Source organism: Macaca fascicularis, chromosome 19 (genome assembly GCF_037993035.2).
Source record: "Macaca fascicularis isolate 582-1 chromosome 19, T2T-MFA8v1.1".
Classification (NCBI taxonomy): Eukaryota; Metazoa; Chordata; class Mammalia; order Primates; family Cercopithecidae; genus Macaca; species Macaca fascicularis.
This window is the reverse complement of record NC_088393.1, coordinates 52360783-52388401: the sequence shown is the minus strand read 5'-3', so window position 1 is coordinate 52388401 and position 27619 is coordinate 52360783. Positions and strand designations below refer to the sequence as shown.

The 27619-nt window shown below is 42.7% G+C and overlaps 1 protein-coding gene across 6 annotated transcripts; it reads left to right on the top strand.

Annotated features, from left to right (window-relative positions):
* The first annotated feature begins 10980 nt into the window (after positions 1 to 10980).
* ZNF285 (zinc finger protein 285) lies at positions 10981 to 27180 on the top strand. 6 transcript variants are annotated; one of them, XM_074023856.1, is made up of 5 exons: positions 10981 to 11038; positions 15305 to 15362; positions 18911 to 19037; positions 21191 to 21279; positions 26870 to 27180. In XM_074023856.1, the coding sequence occupies exons 1-5, from the start codon at positions 10986 to 10988 to the stop codon at positions 26882 to 26884; spliced, it is 342 nt and encodes a 113-aa protein (XP_073879957.1). In that variant the 5' UTR covers positions 10981 to 10985; the 3' UTR covers positions 26885 to 27180. The 6 variants fall into 6 exon arrangements, with proteins under 6 accessions (XP_073879957.1, XP_073879955.1, XP_005589573.3 ...); XM_074023854.1 differs by lacking the exon at positions 26870 to 27180 and adding an exon at positions 23177 to 26760; XM_074023855.1 differs by lacking the exon at positions 26870 to 27180 and adding an exon at positions 23177 to 26760 and having other exon boundaries at positions 11012 to 11129.
* The last annotated feature ends 439 nt before the right edge of the window (positions 27181 to 27619 follow it).

Below are 27619 nucleotides of genomic sequence, written 5' to 3'. Positions count from 1 at the left end.
CTCTCTTCCAAATAGACTATTTAATTGTTTTGATACATTCTCAAAAACTGTCAAGGGCTCCATGGCATCCAAAGCCTCCAGGCATTTGGCTACAAACCTACCTCTTTTTGCTTGGATATGAACTGTCCTAGTTTCCAGCCATCTTCCATTTTCACAAGTCTCTGACTTTGCCGCTATTGTTCTTCTGTCTATCCTCTCCTTTGTTTTTGAACTATTACTCAGAATTCATGACCCAAATTGAATATCACTTTCTCCATGGAATCATGGAGAACTGAGGACCAATCCCTATAAAATGTGGGCCCGTGAATCTGTTCAAAGACACAGGATGAACTTTCAGCCCTCATCCTCCCTCATAAATGACAAAATATTATGTAGGATCCCTCTAATAACGGATTTTTTAAATGCTATAAATTGTATCAGTTTGCTATTGTTAAAGGTGTACAGCATTATTGAATACAATGGAATTGATGAAACCCATATCCATGGACAAACCATGACTTATGATGGTTTGATTTATGATTAAACTTTATGATTGGTTTATTTGGATATTAAATAGATTTTCGAGTACACTGGGTTTATCAGTATGTAACCCTATACTCCAGAAATAGCTGTAAAAAGAAAAACAGGTGTACCGAAGTAATAAATACTTAGTGACTTCAGAGAAAGCAATAGATGTTTACAATTCGAGAATCATGGAAGAGACATACCGGTAAATAAAAACAATAACACAATTTTCCTGCAACTGTCAAGGATTTCTGAACAAAACAGAGGAAGTAGGATGCACACAATGAATATAAAAGAGAGAGGGCAGAAGAAGCAAGAGAGAAATGGAAGGAAGGAAGGAAGGAAGGAAGGAAGGAAGGAAGGAAAGAAGGAAGGAAGGAAGAAAGGAAAGAAGGAAGGAAGGAAGGAAGAAAGGAAAGAAGGAAGGAAGGAAGAAGAGAAGGAAGGAAGGGGAAGGGGAAAACTGGTGTTACTGAAACAATGGCTTCTCACATTTAAATATTTGAAATACAAGGGGAAAACTAAATGTTTGCATATTTCAATTATGTGTGGACTGCGAGGTCAAATAAAAAGAATATCTGTAAACAGTAAAAACACAAACATTTCCATCATGACTAAAAATAATTAATCCTGAAAGAGAGTTTTGGAGACCTCAATGTAAAATACATATACTAGATTATTAAAACACAAAAACCACATGATGATTTCAATAGACACAAAAGAGCATTTGACAAAATCCAACATCATTCATGATAGAAAGACTCTAGAAACTAAGAAAACGTCTTTAGGCCGGGCGCGGTGGCTCAAGCCTGTAATCCCAGCACTTTGGGAGGCCGAGACGGGCGGATCACGAGGTCAAGAGATCAAGACCATCCTGGCTAACACGGTGAAACCCTGTCTCTACTAAAAAATACAAAAAAAAAAAACTAGCCGGGCGAGGTGGCGGGCGCCTGTAGTCCCAGCTGCTCGAGAGGCTGAGGCAGGAGAATGGCATAAACCCAGGAGGCGGAGCTTGCAGTGAGCTGAGATCTGGCCACTGCACTCTAGCCTGGGCTACAGAGCGACACTCCGTCTCAAAAAAAAAAAAAAAAAAAAAGAAAACGTCTTTAACCTGGTAAAGAACATCCACCAGAAACCCACAGCAAACATCATGTTTAATGGCAAAATATTAAATGCTTTCCACCTGACATCACAAACAACACAAAGGGCCGGGTGCAGTGGCTCATGCCCATAATCCCACTACTTGGGAGAATCGCTTGAGCCAAGGAGGTTGAGACCAGCCGAGGCAACAAATGAGAGCCAGTCTCCAGGATAAATGACAATTATGAAAAATTAGTTTTAAAAAAAGACAAAGATGTCTACTCTTGCCATATTTAGTCAAGATTTTACCAGAATTTCTAACCAGGAAAATTAGGCAATAGAAAGCATCCAGATAACAAAGGATTAAGTAAAAAAAAAAGATTCCGTTTCTCAAAGACATTATCCTGAATATAGAAAATCTTAAGGAATGCATTAAATGATCTATTCGAACTAATACATGAGTCCAGCAAGGTTTCAGGATACAAGCTTAATATTCAAAAATCCATTAAATTTCCATACAATCACAATGAACAATTTGAAAATGAAATGTAGCAAATAATTCTATTAACAATAACATCAAAAAGAATAAAAGGCTTATGGAGGCTTATGCCAGTAATCTCAGCACCCTGGAAGGTTGAGGCAGGAAGATCACTTGAACCCAGCAGATTTAGACCAGCCTGGGTGACATGGTGAAATCCCAACTCTAAAATTTAAAAAAAAAAAAAAGGCCAGTAGTGGAGGTAAGCACTTGTGGTCCCAGCTATGTGGGAGGCTTACATCAACAGTGTCACTGCCATGTAGGACAGTCATGCTAGCCATGTCAGCGGTATTGTCACCCGCAGGGACGCCGACATGCTGGAGGTCGGTGTCAGTATGGGCGCTGGCAGCCACGTCGGCAAGCAGGAGGGTCCCGCTGCACAGCTGCGGGGCGATGATAGTCTGGGTGGTGATATCGGCCGTTAGAGGAGCCTCTTCTGCTGGCAAGAGTGTGACAGTAGCAAGCAGATGGACAGGCCTGCGTGTGAGGACGGAATGCAGGAGGGGCTCTTCTGTGGCTGGGTGTGGGGCCCTCACCAGAAATGTGGAGAAATGGCCAGGTAACTGCGTCATGTTGGCTAGTAGATTGGCCAGGCCTTTGAACTGAAGGACAATAACAGGGAGTAGCTGTGAGGCCCTGGGAGTGCCTGAGTGTAAATGGAGATGGGTTCGGGGTCACTGAGGGATACGTGGGAGCCATCCCTGTATAGACACAGGTCACAGGGAAATAATCTCGTGAGGCCTGTGAGTTTCTAGGGTTCTCCTGGGTGCCTGGGGCTGACTGCTGCAGAAATCTGGGGAAGGCGGGAGGGAAGGTGGGAGACACCGGAGAGTCCCTGAAGCCTGGGGGTGAAGAGGTGAAAGAAATGGCGGAGGGCTGCAGTAAGGTCTGTGAGTCTGTAGGTGTTTCCTGGGTGTAGGAGGCCGACTCCTGCTGAAATCTGGGTGTGGTTGGAGAGTAGCTGGGACAGACAGGAGAGTCCCTGAGGGCTGGGGGTGAAGGCATGAGAGAGACTGGGGAGTAGCTCAGTGAAATTGGTGAGTTTGTAGGTGATTCCTGGGTGCCTGGAACTGACTCCCGCTGAAATCTGGGCGTGTTTGGAGAGTAGCTGGGACAGACAGGACAGTCCTTATGGGCTGGGGGTGAAGACATGAGAGAGACTGGGGAATATCTCAGTGAGGTGTGTGAGTTTGTAGGGGATTCCTGGGTGTCTGGAACAGACTCCAGCTGAAATCTGGGTGTGGTTGGAGAGTAGCTGGGACAGACAGGAGAGTCCCTGTGGTCTGGGGATAAAGACATGAGAGAGACTGGGGAGTAACTCAGTGAAATTGGTGAGTTTGGTGGTGAGTCCTGGGTACCTGGAACTGAGTCCCGCTGAAATCTGGGTGTGGTTGGAGAGTAGCTGGGACAGACAGGAGAGTCCCTGTGGGCTGGGGGTGAAGACAAGAGAGAGACTGGGGAGTAACTCAGTGAGGTCTGTGAGTTTGTAGGGGATCCCTGGCTGCCTGGAACTGAGTCCAGCTGAAACCTGGGCGTGGCTGGAGAGCAGCTGAGAGAGACAGAAGAGTCCCTGTGGTCTGGGGATAAAGACATGAGAGAGATTGTGGAGTAACTCAGTGAAACTGGTGAATTTGGTGGTGAGTCCTGAGTGCAGACAGGAGAGTCACTGAGGGCTGAGGGTGAGCTGCTGGATGATGGCAGTAAGAACATATGGTATATTATTGAGGAACGGGGTGACTGTGAAGAATCTCCAGAGGAGGACACGGGAGAGCACAATGACATCAGTGACTGTCCTGCTTGGTTAGCCGGGGGAAATGTAAAGTTGTGAAATTCCGCTGATGATGGATGTGCGCGTGGTGAAGTCCTGAGGGATGATGAAAGGTACTTCCACATCCCTGGTGAGGAGCTGCCCCTTGGGTCTGAGTTTCTGGGAGGGGAGAGGGAGAAGCTGGGAGAGGCAGGCATGAATCTTGAGGAGTCAGGGCTGGGGGACCGCTCATAATCTCCTGAGACCTGTGAGTTTCTGGGGGACTCCTGGCTGCATGGGGCTGACTCCCGCAGAAAGCTGGGGATGGTTGGAGAGTAACTGGGAGACACAGGGGAGTCCCTGAGGGCTGGGGGTGAAGAGATGAAAGACATAGGGGAGGAGCGCCCTGAGGCTTCTGAGTCTGTATGTGATTCCTGGGTGTGGGGGGCTGACTCCAGCTGAAATCTGGGGTTGTTTGGAGAGTAGCTGGGAGACACAGGAGACTCCCCTAGAGCTGGGGGTGAGCTGCTGGGTGATGGCAGTAAGAACATGTGGTATATTATCGATGAACGTGGTGACTGTAAAGAATCCCCAGAGGAGGACACGGGAGAGCCCAGTGGCTTCACTGATTGCCCATCACGGTTAGGAACGGGAAATGGGAGCTTGTGGGTTTCTGGTGATGACGGAGGTGAGTGTGGTGAAGCCCTAGAGGATGGTGAATGGTAGCTGCAGATCCCTGGTGAGGAGCTTTCTCTTAAGTCTGAGTTTCTGGGAGGGGAGAGGGACAAGCTGGGTGAGGTTAGCATGGATCTCGGAGAGTCAGGGCTGGGGGACCGCTCATAGGAAGAGCCAGACAAGACCCCACTGTTCTTAGACGCAGACATGATTAGGAAACCTGCAGCTCCCGGGGCCCCCTACCAATTTTCTGACCCCCAGAATAAAGGAGTGTGTGGGTATGTGTGTGTGTGTGTATGTGTGTGTGTTGTGAGGTATGTGCTCCTTAAGAAAATGGAAATAAACAAACCAATAAGACAGACAGACAGAGATTCACTTACCCAAGTATTCTGTCCTGTCGTCTGAATCCGCTTCCAAGTCGCAAGACGCTGTAAGCTCCAAGTCCACGCAGAGACCGCAAAACGCTCCGGACGCTGCTCTCCTCTGCGAAGATCTGAGCAGAGGCTCGCCAGGGCGGGTTTAAGTAGCCTTGGGCGCAGCCTGTCAGCGGAAAGGGCGGAGCTTCACTCCTTCTTTCCAGGAGTCTCCCCCAACTTTCCCAGGCTCCACCTCATAGGAAATTGCTCTCCTGATTTGATGTCATGTCACGCATTTGAGACAATCTAAGAACTTCAAGTTTCATTGGCCAAATATAGTATGAATTAAATGTACTTAAACACTGAAAACCATCCTGTGCTGTGGTTCTGACATTGTGGTTTTGAGACCAGCAGCATCCTTGCAACCCTCAAACCCCGGAGATCCACAGATCTGTTTTGTAACAAGCCCTCCCCTTGACCGTGATGCACGGCAGTTTAAGAATTACCCATGTAAGCGAAAAGACTTTTAAGAAAAAGTGGAGTATGCGTTGTATAAACATTCTGCTGCTCTGGAACCATCTAGAGACTTCGGGGCCAGTTGAGTGGAGCATTCATTGGATGAGGGTGATTGGGTTAAGAATATCAAGGTGTGGTTCCAGATAATTCAATCATCTAATTAAGTTTTCAGTTATGCTAATCTGTTTTAAAATTCCGTTTGTGTAAATCCTATTACTCAGACTGAGAATGGCAATGCCCTAACCCCAATTTCCAGGAGGATTGAGAGCCTGAGGTTGAGTTGATCACCAATAGCCTATGGTTTAACCCATCATGCCTATGTAATGAAGCCTCCATAAAAACCCAAAAGGACTGGGTTTGGAGAGCTTCTGGATAAAACTTCCTGGAAAGTAGGGTACCCCTCCACCCATGCGGGGCCCCATGAATCGTTGTTCCAAATTTTTTGCAATATCCTTTATAGTAAAATGGTAAATGTGTTTCCCTGCGTACTGTTAGCTGTTCTAGCAAATTAATGCAACTAAAACAGGGAGTGGTGGAAACCTGATATGTAGCCAGTCGGTCAGAAGCACAGGTAAAACAACGTAGGATTTGCCATTGTTATGAGAGTTGGAGGCCGGTCTTGCGGAACGGAGCCCTGTGTAATCTAATACTATGTCCAGGTACATAGTGTCATAAATGAATTAGAATATACCCAGCTGGTGTCCCCAGCAGAATGGATTGTGTGCTTGACTGACCGGGAGAAATCCCCATACATATGGTCACAGAAATCTTCTGTGTTGATTCTTGTGATGTGAGAGCAGCGGAAAAACCATTTTTCTTTTTTCGCTGAACCTAAAATGTAAAAGTGTCTATTTTCTCACACTATTGAGGTTCACGTGATTTACAATAAACATGTTTAATCTTTGTCAACTTGATATATAAAAAGGATGTTGGTTTTCATTTCATTGCTAACAATCAAGGTGTCTTTTTGACATTTTTCATTTCACTGACTTGTCAAGCCTTTCACCCATTTTTAATTATTTAATTTTTAATTTAAAAAAATTTTAGGCCGAGCACAGTGGCTCACGTCTGTAATCACAGCACTTTGGGAGGCCGAGGCAGACAGATCATGAGGTCAGGAGATCGAGACCATCCTGGCCAACATGGTGAAACCCTGTTTCTACTAAAAATATAAAATTTAGCCAGGCGTGGTGGCACGTGCCTGATAATCCTAGCAACTCAGGAGGCTGAGGCAGAAGAACTGCTTGAAGCCGGAAGGCAGAGGTTGCAGTGAGCCGTGATGGCACCATTGCACTCCAGCCTGATAACAGAGCTAGACTCCATCTCAAAAAAAAAAAAAAAAGTGTGGAGACAAGGTCTTGCAGTGTCACCCAGGCTGAACTGTAGTGGCCTAATCATAGCTCACTGCAATCTCCAATCCCTGGGCTCAAACAATTCCCCTGCATCAGCCTCTTGAGTAGCTGGGACCACAGGGCACACAGCACCAGGTTTAGCTGTTCACCCATTTTTCAAGTGTTCATTTCCCCCCCTTCATTGTATTGTGACCACTTCCTCTTCACGAAATTAGCTACTAACCGTCATTTGTGTTGAGAATAATTTTTCTAGTTATTTGCTGTATGTCTTAATTGCAATATGTAATCAAATTCTTTGTCTTTACTTTATGGCACCTGGGTTGAGAAACAGAATTTGAACCAGAAATTGGTCTGTCACTTTTTCAGTCTGAGACTTTGTTTATTTTGCCACTATTGTTTCGTTTTTGTTTTTTTGTTGTTGTTTGTTTGTTTTGTTTTTAAGTTCTGGGGTATATGTGCAGATTTGTTACACAGGTAAACGTGTGCCATGGAGGTTTGCTGCACCTATCACCCCATCACCTAGGTATTAAGCCCAGGATGCATTAGCTATTTTTCTTAATGCTCTCCCTCCCCCAACCCCACCCCATGACAGGCCCCAATGTGTGTTTTTCCCCTTCCTGTGTCCATGTGTTCTCATTTTTCAGCTCCCACTATGAGTGAGAATGTGTGGTGTTTGGTTTTCTGTTCCTGCGTTAGTCTGCTGAGGATAATGACTTCACATCACTAGTCTTTTTTTAAATGTCTGCATATTTCTAAGACTTCATTTCTCTTTTTGCTATTGCAAATTACATGTATGTTGAAGATAATATTTCCTTATGTTTTAATTTTTTTAAGTTAAAATGGAAGTCCCATTGCTATATCAATCTCCTCTCTCTTGTTACTTTCATTTGTTTCCCCAAATTACCATTATTAACGATTTCACCTTAGTTGTTTCAGATCGGTTTCTAAATATTCACACCCATATTTGTGTATAGTTAGGAACAGAGTTTGGGGTTTGTGTGTCTGTTTTTACTTAAGTGCTGCCATATTGACTATCTATTCTGCATCTTGTTTTGGTTTGGTTTTTTACATTGCCTCGGAGATCTTTCCATGTTCATACATATACAATTACCTTAATCTTTTTCACTGTGCATAACATTTCATACAATGGGTGTCTTAGGTTAATAAACTGCTATTGGTGAACATCTACTTTTTTCTCTTAATAATTCTGCAGTGAACTGCTTTTTTACATATTCCTATAAATGTGTATTTCTGTAGGATCGTTCCCTAGAAATCGTAAATGTAATAATTAAAAAGGAATTTTCTTTTATTTTTTATTTTTACTTTTAAAAATTTATTTATTTTTTATTATTATTATTATTTTTTGAGACATAGTTTCGCTCTTGTTGCCCCAGCTGGTGTGCAGTGGCATGATCTTGGCTCACTGCAACCTCTGCCTCCCAGGTTCAAGCAATTCTCCTGTCTCAGCCTCCTGAGTAGCTGGGATTACAGGCATGCGCCACCACACCTGGCTAATTTTGTATTTTTAGCAGAGATGGGGTTTCTCCATGTTGGTCAGGGTGGTCTCGAACTCCTGATCTTGGGTGATTCACCCGCCTCGGCCTCCCAAAGTGCTGGGATTACAGGTATGAGCCGCTGTGCCTGGTCTAGGAATTTTCTTGTAAAAGGCTGAACCAACTTATACTCTAACCAGAGTAGATGAGATGTTCATCTCCTCAAGCACACAATAAAACTGGCTGTTACTTTGGGAGGCCAAGGCAGGAAGATCACTTGAGGTCAGGAGTTTTCACCATGGCCAACATGGTGAAACCCTGTCTCTACTAAAAATACAACAATTAGTGGAGCATGGTGGCAGATACCTGTAATTCCAGCTACTTGGGAGACTGAGGCAGGATAATCACCTGAACCTGGGAGGCGGAGGTTGCAGTGAGCCAAGATCACATGCCACTGCACTCCAGACTTCGTGACAGAGCAAGACTCCAGCTCGAAAAAAAACCCAAAAACTGGCTCTTATTAATCCTTTTAATTTTTATTTTTTTTCCCATCAGGTGAACAATTATGGCATTATATTACTGTGAATTTTTCCAGGTAGAAGATATTGGCCATCCTGTTTTTTTTTTCAGTTAGGATCTCACCCTGTCACCCAGGCTTTAGTGCAATGGTGGGATCAGAGCCTCAAGCGACCCTCAGCCTCTTGAGCAGCTGGAACTATAGGTGTGCACCACTGCACCTGGCTAATTTCCTTTTAAATTTTTTTGTACAGTCAAGGTCTCACTATGTTGCCCAGGCTTGTCTCAAACTCCTGGTCTCAAGCGATCCTCCTGCCTTGGTCTTCCAAAGTGCTGGGATTTGAGGTGTGAGCCACCTCTCCCTGCCTCTTCATCCTCTTATAAGCTTATTCTTTTGTATTTCCCTTGCTATTTACTCCTTGTTTCTTTCTGTTTAGGTATTTCTCTTATTTATGAACTCTTTTTGTGTATTTTTATAGGTTTTGATGCTTTTTCTTCTGTTATATGCATTAACAAGAAAATTACTTTCAACCTGTTGATTGACATTTATTTTCATGGTGATATGTTTTATAAAGTAATATTTCTTAATAAGATGAATTATATTGCTAAAAGTTATAATGATGAATTTCCATGCATCACTGTTGTACTGTAATAATTTTAATATATTGATGAATTTTGTTTGCTGCTTTTCATAAAATTTTGCAGTTCTATTCATTGAGACATTTTCCTTTAGTTTTCTGGCTTTTGTTGTTGTTGTTCTCTTATGGTATAATTTGGTTATCAAGATTATACTAGGATTTGTACTACTAATGTAGTAAGTTAAGAAGCCTCCCAAAGTGCTGGGATTACAGGCGTGAACCACCACCCCCAGCCTGGGAGCCTTTTTGACATGCACTTTTCAATAATTGACAGATGCATAATGAAAAAATCTAAGCAAGCACACAAATAAGCATGTAGCAAATTTAAATAGCACAGTTAGCAAGTTTGGTGAAAACATAAATGTATGCATATCCATCTGATAGAGGACACACATGGTTTTCCAATAGACACAGATGTCACAAAAATTAACCTTGTATTAGGCCAAAAATAAAAATATTCCTGAACTCGTTAAAATTCAAGTATGTCAGATTAAATCAAGTAATCCTTCAACTTAGAGCAACGTATAAGAACATCAAACATGTAAACATCAAAAGACACAGATAAGCCAAAAGAATTTCACTGTCCCTTTATGTGCCCTAAGTTGCAATGTCAAGCTATAGTTGGATACTATTCAACCATTTCCTGCCCATTGCCTAGAGGTGGGGGTCTTCACTTACCTGTCTGGTCCAGGACTGGAACTGCCTCACAATCCCTACAGCTTGAGGGTGTGTGGAAAAGAGAATGCCAGCCAGATATTCCAAACAGAGCCTCTGCCAGCAGGACCAGGCGACTATTCCTAGGAGAGATTGTTCTCACCCGTTATTAGGGCTTTCGTCCAGGCTAAAACTGTGGGCCTCTAATGGAATTCTTATTCAATTTTCTTACCCCATTAGGGTACCCAAATTTTTCTTTAATAGAAATCTTAAATCTTAAATGCAATAACATACAGCAAAATAAAGCCTAAGGCCAAACAAGGGGAAATTTTCAAAAAAGAATCTGAAAACTTCCCGTTTTCTTGTTATGCTGTGTTGTATCTCTTCTAGGAGGCTCTCAGTACTCCTGCAATTCCGCTGTTAAGGATTCAGACAGTGGTTGTTAATTCTTTCTGCTTCTCCTGAGACTAGGAAACAAATTACAGGGCTATGTTATATCGCAAGTGTAGATTATCCAGAGTCTTCATCAACAGAAACAAATCATGGTGAGGGGCGGGGAGGGAAAATATATAAATGAATCTTAATTGAAAAGTTTCGTGGTTATAACATTGAAGGGCATGCCTATAAAAGTCTTCACCATAAAAGTCTTCAGTAGAATGGTAAAGTGCTCATTTCCAAGTAGTAAAATATTGAAACTTTTTCTTTTCATCGTTGATAGTGATTTATTTAACATTTCATTAGTGATTTATTTTACATTTCATTATTTTATCGTTATTATGATTGCCATTATTTTAGACGAATGCACGGAAGTCAAAGGACTTCCGGCCAACCCCTGACTTCACCCGGGTAGCCTTGCGAATGGTCACAGCGGCGCGCGGGGCTTTCTGGGGATTGTGGTCCATAGGCCTCCTAGCGCATGCGCCGTGGTACCGGACGCACGCTGCAGGCGACATTGTTTGGGATGTTGGGGTGAGTCCCGCCTGGACCGCGCCCCTCTTGGAGGCGTAGCCAGGAGTAGGGGTGTCGGATGTGCAGCTGTGACCCGTCCCTGTGGACTGAAGTAGGAGAAGTGGAAGAGGGGACTGGTGACCAATGATAAGGCCTCGTGGGTGGGGTAGGCTGGGGAAGTTCAGCGGCGCGACCCACCTGGGATGGGATGGGGAGAGCTTGGGCTCGGTTTGGGGAGCAGCCCTGGGTTTGAGAAAACAGTGCATCTTCTTCACGTTTCGTGACAGCGACTCGCGCTGTGCGTCCTCGGGTCGAAGCTTAGTGTCAGTCTTGGGATGTGCATCTCTGGATGAGGGCAGGGGGGCGCTGGCTCAGGGTTCAGGAGTAATGGCTGGGTCTGTGCGTCCCTGAATGGGATAAGGGATTTGCCTAATCAGCGTGTCTCTGGGTATAGAGGATGGTTTGGGCTGTTCTCGCTCAGTTTGGTGGGGGCGATTCTGGCTCAGCACCCCTAGGTTCTTGGAGGGGGAGTTGTCTTGGGTCTGAACTCTGGATTTTGGCAGCTCTGACTCCAGCGGGGCATTTCTAACGTCAGGGCAGAGGTTCTGGCTTCTGGCAATAAAGAAACAACTCAGACCGTAATAACTCTGGAGTTTAATGTCACCGAATTTATTTTGAAAAGAACTGCCCCAGGCCGGGTGCGGTGGCTCACGCCTGTAATCCCAGCACTTTGGGAGGCCGAGGTGGGCGGATCACGAGGTCAGGAGATCGAGACCATCCTGGCTAACACGGTGAAGCCCCGTCTCTACTAAAAAAAGATACAAAAAATCAGCCGGGCGTGGTGGCGGGCGCCTGTAGTCCCAGCTACTCGGGAGGCTGAGGCAGGAGAATGGCGTGAACCCGGAAGGCGGAGCTTGCAGTTAGCCTAGATCGCGCCACTGCACTCCGGGTCTCGGCGACAGAGCGAGACTCCGTCTAAAAAAAAAAAAAAAACAAAAAGAAAAGAAAAGAAAAGAAAAGAACTGCCCCAAATTATTAACTCCATTCTCACCTCACATGCTGTGAGCCAGGGAGTAGGGACTTTGAGGATTATAAAGCAGATGAGCAAATATAAGTTGTTAAATTGCACTCAACAAATTTGAAGTTTGAACGCTCTCTGTATATTTGATAAAGTTAGAGAATTTGTGTTAATTATTTTAGGTGTAATGCAGGATTTATTACATTTCTGATTGTGTTTCTGGGCAGTTGCAGTTCCAGATTCAGCTGCACTTTTCCTCTAGGTCTTCATTCCCTGAAGAGGTTGATATGGGCTTCTGGTCTCATTCCTGATGCATTCCTCAGATCAGAGTAGTTGTCAGGTTGAAGGATGAGAAAGGCATTTGTGTGCGAGAGCTGTGTGGACTTTGGTAGGTAGGGAAAAAACAAGAGTCTTGAGGTGCCATGTGCCCCATGTCTTTGGCTGCCCCACCTTTTCCCCTGCTGTCTGCCCTGAAAGGCCACAATTGCCTTCTGGCCTTGCTTGTCTTTGGCCAATGGGAAGTCTCAACAGAAAAGTTTGGAGAGAGGAAGAATTGTGATTTGGAGTATCTTGTCCCCCAGTTCTCTCTCTGCAGGATTGTCACAGATTAGCTGCCCTTCTAACAACAGATCATGGTTTGGGTGGCCCTGGCCACATGGTCCTCTCAGTTCCCGGCTCCAGGGACTGCTCCCTCCCCTTACCTCTTAAGGCCCGGGTATTATAATAGCACCTCCCTGTCACTTCCCAGGATAGAGCCTTATCCACTGTGATTTCCTTACCCCCAGCCAACACCATTGTAAGCCATCTGTTTATTAAATTCCCCTCAAATTTGAATATGCCATTCTGGTTCCTGCCATGGCCCTGACTTGATACAGGCAGGTAGTGTCTGAAGCCAGAAATTCAGGAAACCAAACCCCCAACCATATATGTGTGAGTGCATGTGTGTAGATGTGTGCTTGAAAATAAACCTGTCCCATTTTTGGCTCTTAAGTGAGAACAGGTACTGGAAGTAGAAGGTGAGTTTATGTCTTTGCAAATGCATCTAATGTATAATATCCAAGCCAATTCTATCTCTGCATTTGTTAATATCGAGAAACATTGAGTGCTTGTTAAATGATAAGATCCTTACCAAGTGCAGTGGATAAAAGACTATAGCTTGGTTATTTTTGTTTTTAGGATTTGTAGTTTTTTGACAGGGGAAAGGAGGAGTGTTTTCTTAGTAGCTTTTAATTATTGTAAAACGATGTAATTCATGCTGTACTGATGAGTTGAATACTCCTTATTTTGCCCTTTGTTGGAACCCCAAATAAGATGTGATTAATGATGTCTCTTAAAGGTAGGAAAGGAGAGAAAAGGAGTCCAAGGATTTACCAAAAAGACATTTCATAGTCTTTTAATCTGATTTTATAACCCTGTGAGCTGCAATTCAAAGGGTAGCCAACAGACCAGTGCCAATAAATGATGTTGGTCTGTGACCAGATAATTTGAGAACTTGAGTGCAAATGTTTAAAATTTTGTCTTATCGATTAACAATTATTATTGTTATTAATAATAATAACAATTGGGCTTTAAATTGCATACCTTCTTAATTTCCTTTTTCCAGTAATTTCTTTTTACTGTATCTTACCAAAATATCAGTCTGTGACAGACTTTATCACTTTATCACAGATAGTCTGAAAAGCACTATCTGAGAAGGCAGAAACATGGTTTTGGGCTTTTATTTTTTAATCTTTGCAGTTTCCACAGTACCTAAAGTGGCAATTTTATACACTAAGTTTCTCCACAAAGGCCAGAGACAATTGTGTTTACAGGGTTTATCAGATGGAATCCCAATAAAAAATAAATAGAACACTCAAATTGGGTAATTTGAGAAGAGCTTAATAAAGGCACAATCTATAAAGTTGTAGGCAGGCTGTGGTAATCAGCAAAGGATATTGCAATATTTCAGAACTAGTGATAGCAGGATAACTTACTGCCTTTAGGACTGAAGGGCTAAGTGAGGAGGCAGTCACTAAAACCTGAAGAAAGATTTATGGGATGACAGCTGCCTGATGGAGACCATGACCTTTGGTAAATGGATATGGAACATAGCCATTCCACAGCTTACCTGGGGGGATAAATATCCTGACTTCACTCTTGTCCCTTCTCTGGATCTCTTGCTGGCTTTCCCCATTGGCTGAACCCAACTGGAAGCTAATTGGCAAGGGAATCCACTGATAAAAGCAGAACAGGAAGGGGCTTTAGTGTATATGAAGTGGCAAGCTTAGAAGGTCTGTGTCTACCTACTTTGGACTACCTGCAGTCTGAGAACATTTATAGTTCAGTATACTGTGAGCATTTCCAGAGCAGAGGATGTGTCTTTTATGTCATAGGTGTGTCATCAATATTTGCAAAAGCAGGGGATAGAATGGGTGCTGGAGAGATAGTTTAGGAAGCCAAGAGTCAAGGTGTAGATGTTTAAAAATTTGTATTATTGATTAACATAATAAAAATTGAGATTTAATTTGTATATCTTGGCTAACCTCAAGTTTTTTAGACCACAGGCCTAGCCATACAAAATCAAGTCTTGCATGTGAAAAGTGGAAATAGCAGAAGGTCCCTGTCATCCTGAGATTGCTCTCTCCTCTCTCTCTTCTTTTTTTTGAGACAGCTCTGTCTCTGTTGCCCAGGCTGGAGTGCAGTGGTGCAATCACGGCTCACTGAAGCCTCCGCCTCACAGGTTCAAGTGATTGTCCTGCCTCAGCCTCCTGAGTAGCTGGGATTATAGGCGCCCGCCACCACAGGCAGCTAATTTTGTATTTTTAGTAGAGACAGGGTTTCACCATGTTAGCCAGGCTGGTCTCGAACTCCTGGCCTCAAGCGATCCACCCATCTTGGGTTCCTAAAGTGCTGGGATTTCAGGCGTGAGCCACTGTGCCCAGCCCTGAGATTGCTCCCTGAATCAGCAATTCTGGGGCCTCTTTTCCTGCGAAATTCAGATGTAGATTATGTCAGTTCATTCACAAGTCTGAGCAAAGGAAAAGAATGTGCAGGTTTTGACCCAAAACCTTGAGGAGAGAGAGAGGAGTTACACAGTGGTTCGAGATTGAGGGACTGGGGCCAAATCGAGGGAAGTCTTGAGAAGGTGGGAGTTCAGTCTGTTCAGAGTGAGAAGAGATGATATCTAGGGAGTGGAGAAATTGTGAGAAACTTTTACAGATAAGGAAGGAACAAATGTTCATTCATAACTTGTTGAATCCATGATCTCATGGATTCTTTCTTCTTTGCAGTTCTGCTTTTCCAGAATCCTGCCCTTTCCAAAAGGAAGACGATATGATGAAGTTCCAGGTAAGTTAAGGGTTTCTTTCTCTTTAAATATACTGTTCATTGTGAGGAACCAGACACTTCTGTTTTCTGAAAGGAGGTCAGCATTTTTTGAGTGACCGCTATGTATTAGGTACTTTATCTTGCTCATAATGACTTTGTGAGGCAGGCGGTTTGACTCCCTTTATAGAAGTGAAGAAATAACTCACAGATTTCAAGATGTCTGCTTTGGTGCTACTCTAAGTGTGGTTCATGTACCAGTACCAGTACCAGTACCAGTCCATGAACTGCTTGTCACTGCCCCATGAGGGAAAAAGAATTAAGAGTAAGTTCAGAAACTTTTATAGCAGTTTGGTGTTGCCACAGCATCCGAGTGCATGGGCAGCATATACATGACCATACTCTAAATGTCACTGGTCTAGTTGAATAAGTAGCAAGATTTGAATGGGTATGTATTGGTCAGAGTTCAACCAGCAAGGCAGAACCAGTAAGAGATATATATTAAGAGATTTATTGTAAGGAATTGACTTACATGATTATGGGGGCTAACTAGGCAAGTCCAAAATCTACAGGGCAGCCCATCAGGAAGGGTAGGCCAGAACTCTTGGACAGACTGAAGCTACTGTCTGTGGGGGGAATTTCTCCCCCTCCCAGGGAAGCCTCAGTTCTGCTCATAAGACCTTTCAGTTTATTGAATCAGACATACTCAGATTAGTTAGAATAATCTCCCTTAAAGTCAACTGATTATGGACTTTAATCACATCTACAAATTATCTTCACAGCAATACCTGGATTAGTGTTTGATTCAATAACTGAGGACTGTAGCTTAGCCAAGTTGACACATTAAAAAGACCATCACAGTGTGGAGGAAGGATTTTCTTTTAATCATGAAAAAATTAATTATGAAAATACACAAAAAGAGCAAATGGTATTATGATCCTCCATTTGCAGTACCCATCATGCAGTTTCAACAATTAACTTTTTGCCAAAGAGATTTGCTTAATCTCTTTTTCCGTTTTTTCTTTCCCAAAGTATTTTAAAGAGGCATGTTATTTCACACTGTATTGGTTTTTCTCTGAGTACCTCACTCTTGTATAGTACCTTATTATATATGCAACTAAAATGAATGAGCTCACACTTTTATCCTTCTGCCTAGAAACCATCTTGCCCAAGTCCAAGATTCATTATGTCCATTTTCTATCTTCTGACTTACAGCAACAGTTTACCAAATATTCACCACTACATCACCCAGGTCACCATTTTTCCAGCCTCCTATAACAGCGTCCTCAATGGTTATCTCCTGGACCTAAAACCAATGCCATGAATATTTGGTAGCACTCTGCTGGTTTTGATTAGCTTGGGTGTGTCCTCATAGTGAAGAAGAGGGGCAAGAGAGCAAGTGGACACATGAGATCTCTCGAGGCCCAGGTTTAGAACTGGCACGTTATCACTTCTGCTTCATTTTGGTAGCCAGAGCAAGTTCCATTCCAAGTCCAAACTAAAGGGGTAAGGAGACACACTCTGGTCCTTTAGTGGGACTGGAGAGCATGGAAGAGGATATTTCTAAACAGCAACCTAATTTACCACACTCTCTATGTATTTCAGTATATATTTCCTTAAAAATGGACTAATGAGATAATCAATAATTATTTGGTATTATCTAATACCCAGACAATAATCAAATTTCCCTGATTATCTAAAAAAAAATTTTTTTAACAGTTAGTTTGTTCAAATGGGATCTTAACAAGGTCTATACTATCATATAGTTGGTTGTTACATCTCATAATCTCTTTTAATCCAGAGAAATCTGCCCCTCTACTTTATTCTCTCCTGCTATTAACTTGTTGTAGAAACCAAGTTTGGTGTCCTGTGTTCTTTCCTACATTTGGAATGCATTTGTTTGCTTCCTTTTGGTGTCTTTCAATGTGTTATTCTATCCACAGTATTTCTTGTAAGTGGAAGCACCAGATGCTTGAATAGATTTAGGTTTAAGGTTTTACAAGAATACTTCATAGATGGTTTTACAAGAATACTTCATAGAAGAAAAGATTTAAAGATTTTTGCATGTGTTTATTAGTTTATAAAATTTGGTTTCTTAATATTTTGGGGTTGTCCTTGTACCTGTATCCTGTGACAATCGCTGCCTAGGATTCCTACAAGGGATCCATCCAGCTACAAGGGTGGTGGAGAAATGAGTGTTTTATTTTCCCAGGCTCTATAGTTGAGGCAGAGAATGGAGAATGGGGAGTATGCTGGGTGAACCTCTATTCCTAACCCCTTCTCCCTACGTTGGAACACCCCAAGCAGGCTTCAGGGTATCTGTATTTCCTGAATGGTTAACTCCAATTCAATTTTGTTGCCTCTAACAGTAGTGCTACTGAGAGAGTGGTGCTATTAGGACAACAGTGCTGACTCCCCTAGATTTTGGTTTTAATCATTGTCAGATTTTGGTAGTTGGACAATTGTTAGTAACATATTCCTTGTGAAATCCTTTGTAACTGCTTACAACTTTTGTTTGAAAGCTCTGCTTTATTTAGAGATGCAGCGTCTATTGAGAGAACATATCTGTAAATACTTAACTCTGAGCAGTGTGATATATGCAGCGATAGAAATATTTTATGTAAAAATTGGTTTCTTGATTAGGAGATGGTTATTAATATCAGCTTATTCCCCACATCCTTTTATTTTGAGAAATTTCAATTTATCAGGAAGATGAAAGAATAGCATAATGTGTAATCTTCACCTTGATTCACCAGTTGTTCAGAATCACCCACAAACATATGCATAATATACGTACATACACACACATATCTATATTTTATTTTGATGACCCACTTGGGGATAAATTGCAGGCATCATTATAATTCATCCCTAAATATTTCAGCTTATAGCTCCTAAGAATAAGAGCATTCTCCTACATTTCCACATTACTGCTAACATACTCAAGAAATTTCACATTGATACCACTATTTTTTAATACCTAGTTGATATCGAAGTGTTCTTATTTATCCTAATCTCCCTTTTCTCTTTTGTGTTTTTTGAATCTAGGGGCCAATGCTTTTAGTTACCCTGTCTTCTTAGTTCCTTTTAACATGATAAAAATAGATTAATCTGCCATGAAAAAGTGAAAATACCAAATCTTGGTGTGTGATGAGAAATGAACTCATGGAACACTACTAGACTTATGTATTGGCACAACACCTTAGTGCAGATTTATCTGCGCCTGTTTCCTGGGCCATATTTTATAATTTGATTAATATTGTCCTTTGGGAATCCCTGATCCAACAGGATTAGTGTCCTTATGAGAGAGACTCAACACAGCTTGCTGTCATTCTCCCTATGCCACGTAAGGACACAGTGAGAGGACAGCTGTCTACAAGCCAAGAGAAGAAACCTGAATGAAACCTATCTTGGTGGTACTTGATCTTAGACTTTCCAACCTCCAGAACAGGAAGAAATAAGTTTATTTTGTTTAATCTAGTCAGACTGTGGTATTTTATTAAGGCAGCCCAAACAGACTAAGACCAGTCATTTGTGTGGATGATTGATGTGGCGTGTGGTTGATGTTTTAGGAAAGGGTGACATTCAAGGATGTGGCTGTTGTCTTCACCAAGGAAGAGCTGGCACTATTGGATAAAGCCCAGATAAACCTCTACCAAGATGTGATGCTGGAAAACTTCAGGAACCTTATCTCAGTGGGTGAGTAACTGACCATCAGACCACTGAACCTGTTTCTTCAAATCATCATTTCAAACCAGATAGAATATTCCAGTTAGATCACAAAAAGATGCATTGGCCACTGGAAAGAAAAATCCTAAGAGATTCATGTGCAGGTTAGAACTCTGCAGTTAATGAGCTTTTACAGATCAATGTGAGGATGTGGCCCCTTGTGATGTGAGGGAGCTCTCCCCAAATCTCATACCCCTGGCCTGTGGGCATTCAGTGCAGGTAGTAACCCCTCCTTCCCTACTCACACATTTAGGCTCTCATTCTTTCCTCATATTTCTCAGAATGAGACTGATAAAATTCACACATCACCAACGGCCTTGATCTATTGGTTGCTTCTGGAGAAAAATCAATGTTTATCCAATGTTTTGGATAAACCAGTGTTAAAGGAACCAAGGGAGAACTTTGGTTTCATTGGCAGTTACAATAGCCAACACTTACTGGTATGTAGTAAGTGTAATCTAAGTGTTGGTTTATTTGATTACTTTTTGATAAATATCTAACCTCATTTTTATTTCTCAGAGGTTCATATACAGTTATGTGTTACCTAAGTTTAGTTTATGAGATAGAGATACGGTTTGGCTATGTCCCTACCCAAGTCTCATCTTGAATTGTAGCTCCCATAATTCCCACATGTTGTGGGAGGGACCTGGTAGGAGGCAACTGAGTCATGGGGCAGGGGTCTTTCTCATGCTGTTCTCATGAGAGTGAATAAGTCTCATGAGAGCTGATGGTTTTATAAATGGGTGTTCTCCTGCACAGGCTTTCTCTTTGCCTGCCGCCATGTAGGACGTCCGTTTGCTCTTCCTTCACCTTCTGCCATGATTGTGAGGCCACCCCAGCCATATGGAACTATGAGTCAATTAAACCTCTTTCCTTTATAAATTACCCAGTTTGGGGTATGTCTTTATTAACAACGTGAGAATGGACTAATACAGATAGTTACTGTTATTAGCCCCCTTTTATGATGTATTACTCTGTTTTCACACTGCTGATAAAGACATACCCAAGACTGGGCAATTTACAAGATAGAGGTGTATTGGACTTACAGTTCCACATGCCTAGGGAGGCCTCACAATCATGGTGGAAGGTGAAAGGCACGTCTCACATGGTGGCAGACAAGAGAAGAGTGCTTCTTCAGGGAACCGCCCCCTGCCCCCTTTTTTTTTTTTTTTTTTTTTTTTTGACAGAGTCTGGCTCTGTAGCCAGGCTGGAGTGCAGTGGTGCTATCTTGGCTCACTGCAACCTCCACCTCCCGGGTTCAAGCAATTCTCCTGCCTCAGTCTCCTGGGTAGCTGGGACTACAGGCATGTGCCACCATGCCCAGCTAATTTTTGTATTTTTAGTAGAGACGGGGTTTCACCATGTTGGCCAGGATGGTCTCAATCTCTTGACCTCGAGATCCGCCCGCCTTGGCGTCCCAAAGTGCTGGGATTACAGGCATGAGGCGCCGCATCCAGCTGGAAACTCCCCTCTTTAAAGCCATCAGATCTCATGAGACTCATTCACTATCATGAGAACAACACAGGAAAAACCCGCCCCCATAATTCAATCACCTCCCACTGGGTTCCTCCCATGACACATGGGAATTGTGGGAGTTACAATTCAAGATGAGATTTGGGTGGGGACACAGCCAAACCATATTATCCCACCCCTGGCCCCTCCCAAATCTTATGTCCTTACATTTGAAAACCAATCATGCCTCCCAACAGTCCCCCAAAGTCTTAACTCATTTCAGCATTAACTCAAAAGTCCACAGTCCAGTGTCTCATCTGAGACAAGCCAAGTCTAATCCGTCTATGAGCCTGTAAAATCAAAAACAAGTTATTTACTTCCTAGGTACAGTGCAGGTACAGGCATTGTGTAAATACAGCTGTTCCAAATGGGAGAAATTGGCCAAATCAAAGGGGCTACAGGCCCCATGCAAGTCTGAAATCCAACAGGGCTGTCAAATCTTAAAGCTCAAATGTGATCTCCTTTGACTCTATGTCTTGCATCCTGGTCACACTGATGTAAAAGGTGGGTTTCCATGGTCTTGGGCAGCTCTGCCCCTGTGGCTCTGCAGAGTATAGTCTCCCTTCTGGCTGCTTTCATGGGCTGGTGTTGTGTGTTTGTGGCTTTTCCAGGCACATGGTGCAAGCTGTCAGTGCATCTAGCATTCTGGGGTCTGAAGGACAGTGGCCCTCTTCTCACAGCTCCACTAGGCAGTGCCCTGGTAAGGACTCTGTGTGTGGGCTCTGACATGTGGGAATTATGGGACACGACACGTGGGAATTATGGGAGTTACAATTCAAGAAGAAATTTGGGTGGGGACACAGCCAAACCATATCAATGAATGAAACAACTGAGTCACAGAATTAATAACTTGCCCACGATCACAACTGCTTGTAAGAACTAGGATTTGAGCCCTCCTAATCTGGCCCTAGGTCCTATGTTTGTAATAAATAACCTCATGAAACCAAAGTGTAAACTGTAGACACAGGGCCTTTTGCATAAATCTACATATCCTTGCAGTTGTTTCTCAAACTGCAGGATAAAACCCTCTTAGCGAGTCCTGAAATCAAATTACTGTGTCATAACTAGCAATTTTTAAAAAGCAAAGTAGATTAATAGAACAGAAAACAAAAGAATTTATCAAAGTGCATTGCACATAGTATGTAAGTATCAGCTGATAAAACTTCTGTTTTAGTGACCAGTCTGTGTTGATGCTTGTGCCTATTCCTACTGAGTCACAATGCCGATTTTACTGTGGGTTACAATCAAAACAATTGGGAAACCACTGCTTAAGCCCATTCGGAGCAGCTCATGGTCTCCCTTTCCCTGATACTATTTTATAAACTTAAAGTCACTTTCAATTAACCCAGAAAGGAGCTTGAACCAAAGCGGTATCCAGTGGGACTTGACTATGATATTCATGCCATTTTGAAACCCATCTTAGGGTCCCAAGAATATGATCATCCTCTTCTGCCTCAGGCCCCTGTTTGTTATATACCACAGTCTTGCTTCCCTGGGTGCCAGGCCATTGACAGTGCCACAGTATCTGTTCCCCATTCTCATAGTCATGGCTGTTTGAGATTCTGCAGTAACTTAAAAGGGTAGAACTTAAGGAAATGGATTGTAGGATCTGAGTGGTTTCTATCTTTTCATGAAGACAAAGAACCTTGGGGAAAATAAAAAGGATGTATCTTAAAGCTCATCTCAGAAGTTTAACATATGCATCCCCGCACAATGCCAGGACCATATTTCACAATGTTTATCCCCATTTTCATCCCCATTGCCTTTTCATCCCCATCCCCTTTAGGCTCACCATGTACAGTTGTGCAGGTTGTACACAAAGATACATGATAGTCCTCCATACGACAGTGATGTGAAGGAAGGGAAGCTATCAGGAGATAGGACTTGTTGCTTGTTTCTGAAACCTCTTGTGACCCTTTGGGTCCCTCACTCTGCCCAACATATAGAAAACACTCCATCAATATGTATTATTTACATACACACATACACTACATAAAAATGGGAGCCTTTCCCATACCTTTTGTAGCAAGATTATTGAAAGCTTTTTATTGACTACTCTTATAGCAGGGAGGTGAATTTCTTCCTTCATAAATTTTTCCTAAGACTTCCTTTTTTTCTTTTTTTGTGGCGTGGGGGTGGAAAGATCTTGCTCTGTCACCCAGGCTGGAGTGCAGTGGCACAATCTTGGCTCACTGCAGCCTCTGCCTCCCAGGATTAAACAATCCTCCAACCTCAGATTTCCAAGTGGCTGGGATCATAGGCAAAACTGACCCAATTTTTAATTTTTTTGTAGAGATGGGATCTCACCATATTGTCCAGCCTGGTCTTGATCTCCTGGGCTTGAGTGATTCTCCCACCTCAGCCTCTCAAAGTGTTGCTACTACAGGCATGAGCCACTGCACCTGGCCAAGATTTCTCTTAATTTCCCTACAACACTTGATTTCTAATTGGCAGCTCACAGGTTAGAATTACCATGGCTCTAATTGTTTCACAATTAGAACAGGGACAACTTCCCACCCCATCGTATTTCATTTTCTCAAAACCTCTGGACAGATGATTGACTTGTTCTCTTAGCCACATTCTCTTTCTTCTCATAGGAGATGGGATTAAAAACAACATTTTGAATCTTCAGGAAAAGGGGTTAAGTTACCTTTCGCAAGAAGTGCTTCGTTGCTGGCAGATTTGGAAACAAAGGATCCGGGATTTAACTGTGAGTCAGGATTATGTCATGAACCTTCAAGAAGAGTGTTCCCCACATTTAGAAGATGTTTCCCTCTGTGAAGAGTGGGCAGGCGTGTCTCTTCAGATTTCTAAAAATGAAAACTATGTAGTAAATGCCATTGTCAAAAATCAAGATATCACAGCATGGCAAGGCCTGACACAGGTTCTTACCCCAGAATCGTGGAGGAAAGCCAACATAATGACTGAGCCCCAGAACTCTCAGGGAAGATATAAGGGAATTTACATGGAAGAGAAATTGTATAGACATGCTCGGCATGATGGCAGCCTCAATTGGACCGCACGTGATCATCATGAGTCCCAAGAATGTAAAGGAGAGGACCCTGGTAGACACCCCGACTGTGGGAAAAACTTGGGTATGAAATCAACAGTTGAACAACATAATGCGGCCCGTGTAGTACCACAGCCTTTCACATGTAATAACTGTGGGGTGGCCTTTGCAGATGATACAGATCCTCGTGTCCATCACAGCGCTCACCTAGGAGAAAAATCTTATAAATGTGACCAGTATGGAAATAACTTTATTCAGAGCCAAGATCTTATCGTTCATTGTAAAACCCACTCAAGCGAGACTCCCTATGAGTTCCATGAATGGCCTACGGGCTGCAAACAGAGCTCACACTTTCCCAGATATCAGAAAGTCCCCCCGGGAGACAAACCCTACAAATGTAAAGAATGTGGCAAGGGCTTCAGGCGCAACTCCTCCCTTCACAACCATCATCGAGTCCACACAGGAGACATGCCCTACAAATGCGACGTATGTGGGAAAGGGTTTGGATTTAGGTCCCTTCTTTGTATTCATCAGGGAGTACACACAGGGAAAAAGCCCTATAAATGTGATGAGTGTGGGAAGGGCTTTGATCAGAGCTCGAACCTTCTTGTCCATCAGCGAGTCCACACTGGAGAGAAGCCCTACAAATGCAGTGAGTGTGGCAAGTGCTTTAGTTCAAGCTCCGTTCTTCAAGTCCACTGGAGGTTTCACACAGGGGAGAAACCTTATAGGTGTGGTGAGTGTGGAAAGGGCTTCAGCCAAAGTACACACCTTCACATTCACCAGAGAGTCCACACAGGGGAGAAACCATACAAATGCAATGTGTGTGGAAAGGATTTTGCATATAGCTCTGTTCTTCACACTCATCAGAGAGTTCACACTGGAGAAAAACCATATAAATGCGAAGTGTGTGGAAAGTGCTTTAGTTACAGCTCATATTTTCACTTACATCAAAGAGATCACAACAGAGAGAAACCATATAAATGTGATGAGTGTGGTAAAGGCTTCAGTCGGAATTCAGATCTTCATGTTCATCTCAGAGTCCACACAGGAGAGAGGCCCTATAAGTGTAAGGCATGTGGTAAGGGCTTCAGTCGTAATTCGTACCTCCTTGCCCATCAGAGAGTGCATATAGATGAGACACAGTACACACATTGTGAGCATGGCAAGGACCTTCTGACTCATCAAAGACTATGTGAGCAGAGAGAAACATTATAAACATAGTAAGTCAGGGTTAAATTAGGAAAACAGAAGCCACACTGTATTCCAGATGATAGGGGCTTACTCAGCCTGTGGGAGGGCTGGGGGAGCAAAAGACAGCAACACTCTCATCAATGATGTCAGCCTGCAGCACTGGAGTGTGCCAGGCAAGGATTGTGGATTTCAAGAACTTCTGTGAAGTTCCCATCGACTGCTGTATGCTGCAATGGCAAAGTAGGTGACTCTCGACAAATGGGTGGTTTTTGGTAGTGGTTGTAGTTAAAGGTCAAATTTCCTTTAAAGAGTGTATCCAGGAAGGAAATTCTAATTGGGATGATTATGGTAAGGTCTTCAGCCAAAGTCTTTAGATATTTTTTAGTCCCCACTAGAAAAATACTCTCTGTATGAAGAACATTCAAAAGTGTGCTCAGAAATGAAACCCATGCTCTTACTATGAAAGAACATTAGTACTCAGGTTTTCCATGAGATTCTGTACACAGGTGAGAAGCTCTAAAGAAGTGGTATTTGAAGTGGTATTTGAAGGCAGAGGCAGTGCTGTGTTTATCATTTCCTTGCAAATAAGGCTCTGTTTCCCAGTAACCCCTGCAGTTAAGAATGTGCCCATGTGATTGAGTTCTAGCCAATGGAGTGTGAGCAAAAGTGATAGAAGCCACTTTCTGGTCTAGCCTTTACACACATCCTCAGGCTTCTCTATCCCTGCTAAGGTGACCTTGGAGGCTGCTTATTCCAGACTGGGTTGATAGAAGGTCACTATCTGATCTGTGTTGGATTTCTTTTTAGAGTAAGAAATAATAATTCATTGTGTCTCACCACTGAGATTTTTGGTGGTTTATTTTGTTACTGCAACATTTCCTAGGCTATCTTGACTAGCATGGAGGGATTTTATAGCAATATGTTTCATTGTCATTGGAGTACATATACAGAAGTAACAATATAATTCAGAGTTCAAAACTTTTAAATCTTTAAGGCTTGATGTGGCAGTGCAGCCATCTAAAATGGTATGGATGCGACTTCTTCAGTGATAACTTCATTCATTGGTGTGTCCACCAAAGAGAAATGTGCCAGATGATATAGCTGTGGTAAAACTTTACAGAAAAGTACAACCCACAGTCATAAGAAATCTCATACAATAGAGAAACTCTATAATGTGGGATGCTGAATAAGTTTGTCAGCTCACACCTTAAAATGCGATTAAAAATTAACTAGAAGGCCGGGCACGGTGGCTCACGCCTGTAATCCCAACACTTTGGGAGGCCGAGGCGGGAGGATCATGAGGTCAGGAGATCGAGACCATCCTGGCTAACATGGTGAAACCCCGTCTCTACTAAAAATGCAAAAAATTAGCCGGGCGTGGCAGCAGGTGCAGTGGTGGGTGCCTGTAGTCCCAGCTACTCGGGAGGCTGAGGCAGGAGAATGGTGTGAACCCGGGAGGCAGAGCTTGCAGTGAGCGGAGATTGCGCCACTGCACTCCAGCTTAGGCGACAGAGTGAGACTCCGTCTCAAAAAAAAAAAAAAAAGAAAAACCAATATTGAGATTAATTCATTGGTGGATTCTACTAAACAGTAAAGATGTGAATTGTAAATAAACCCAGAAACGAAAAGAGAAGGGAACGCCCACCCACCCCCAGCTTGTCTCATGAGGCCAGCATTAAGCCGACAATACCAAACCAGACAAAGAAATTATAAGGAAAGAAAACTACAGATGAATATCCTTCATGAACTAAGTGAAAAATCCTGAATACAGTAGTCCCTTGGTATCAGTGGGGAATTGGTTTAGGGACCCTTATGGATATCAAAATCCATGGATTCTCAAGTCTGTTATGTAAAATGGCCATAGTATTCTCACGTAACGTTTTCATATCATCCTGTATACTTCAAATTATTTGTATACTTCAAATTATTTCTATCTCTATACAATAAAAATGCCATGTAAATAGTTGTTATACTGTATTGGGTTTTTTATTTGTGTTATTTTTATTGTCGTGTTACTAATTTTTATTGTTTTTTTTTCTTAATATTTTTGATCCCTGTTTCATTGAATCTGTGGATGATTCTGTAGTCTCCAATGGCTTGAAGATCTCGATGACACAGATTGAGGTGACCACGGGACCTGGAAAGTGAGGAAAGAAATCCAGGGAAAAAGATGTCAAGCAAAGAATTGCCCCTTATTCTACATTAAACTCGGCCCAAATTTCAGACTGACTGACACCCAGAATATATAAAGACTTGTACAATACAATATTAAAGAGCCCAACATCTCAATTATAATGGGCTTGAACAGTTACTTTACAAAGGAAGACATACAAATTGTTAATATAGCCCGTGAAGAAGTATGACATTATTGATCACCAGGAAAAAGCAAATGAAAACTTCAGAGAGATACAACTACACAACCACCAGAATGGCAGATATTAAAAATACTGATAACAGGCCAGGCGCAGTGGCTCACACCTGTAATCACAGCACGTTGGGAGGCCGAGGTGGGCAGATCATCCAAGGTCAGGAGTTCAAGACTAGCCTGGCCAACATGGAGAAACCCCATCTCTACTAAAAATACAAAAATTAGCTAGGCATGGTGGCAGGTGCCTGTAATCCCAGCTACTCGGGAGGCTGAGGCATCACTTGAACCCAGGAGGCAGTGGTTGCAGTGAGCCAAGATCATGCCACTGCACTTCAGCCTGCATGACAAGAGTGAAACTCCGTCTCAAAAAAAAAAAAAGAAAGAAATTTACAGATAACAGCAAATGCTTGTTAGGATTCAAAACAATCGGAAATTGCATATATTTTGGGAGGCAGTGTAAAATTAATC

What these genes read in the sequence shown, in the direction of transcription:
- ZNF285 (XM_005589516.5), top strand. Translation starts at nt 10,986, where the DNA reads ATGCGCCGTGGTACCGGACGCACGCTGCAGGCGACATTGTTTGGGATG. An exon ending in ACATTGTTTGGGATGTTGGG is followed by an intron (nt 11,039 to 15,304) that starts GTGAGTCCCGCC and finishes TCTTCTTTGCAG; the next exon opens with TTCTGCTTTTCCAGAATCCT. An exon ending in ACGATATGATGAAGTTCCAG is followed by an intron (nt 15,363 to 18,910) that starts GTAAGTTAAGGG and finishes TTGATGTTTTAG; the next exon opens with GAAAGGGTGACATTCAAGGA.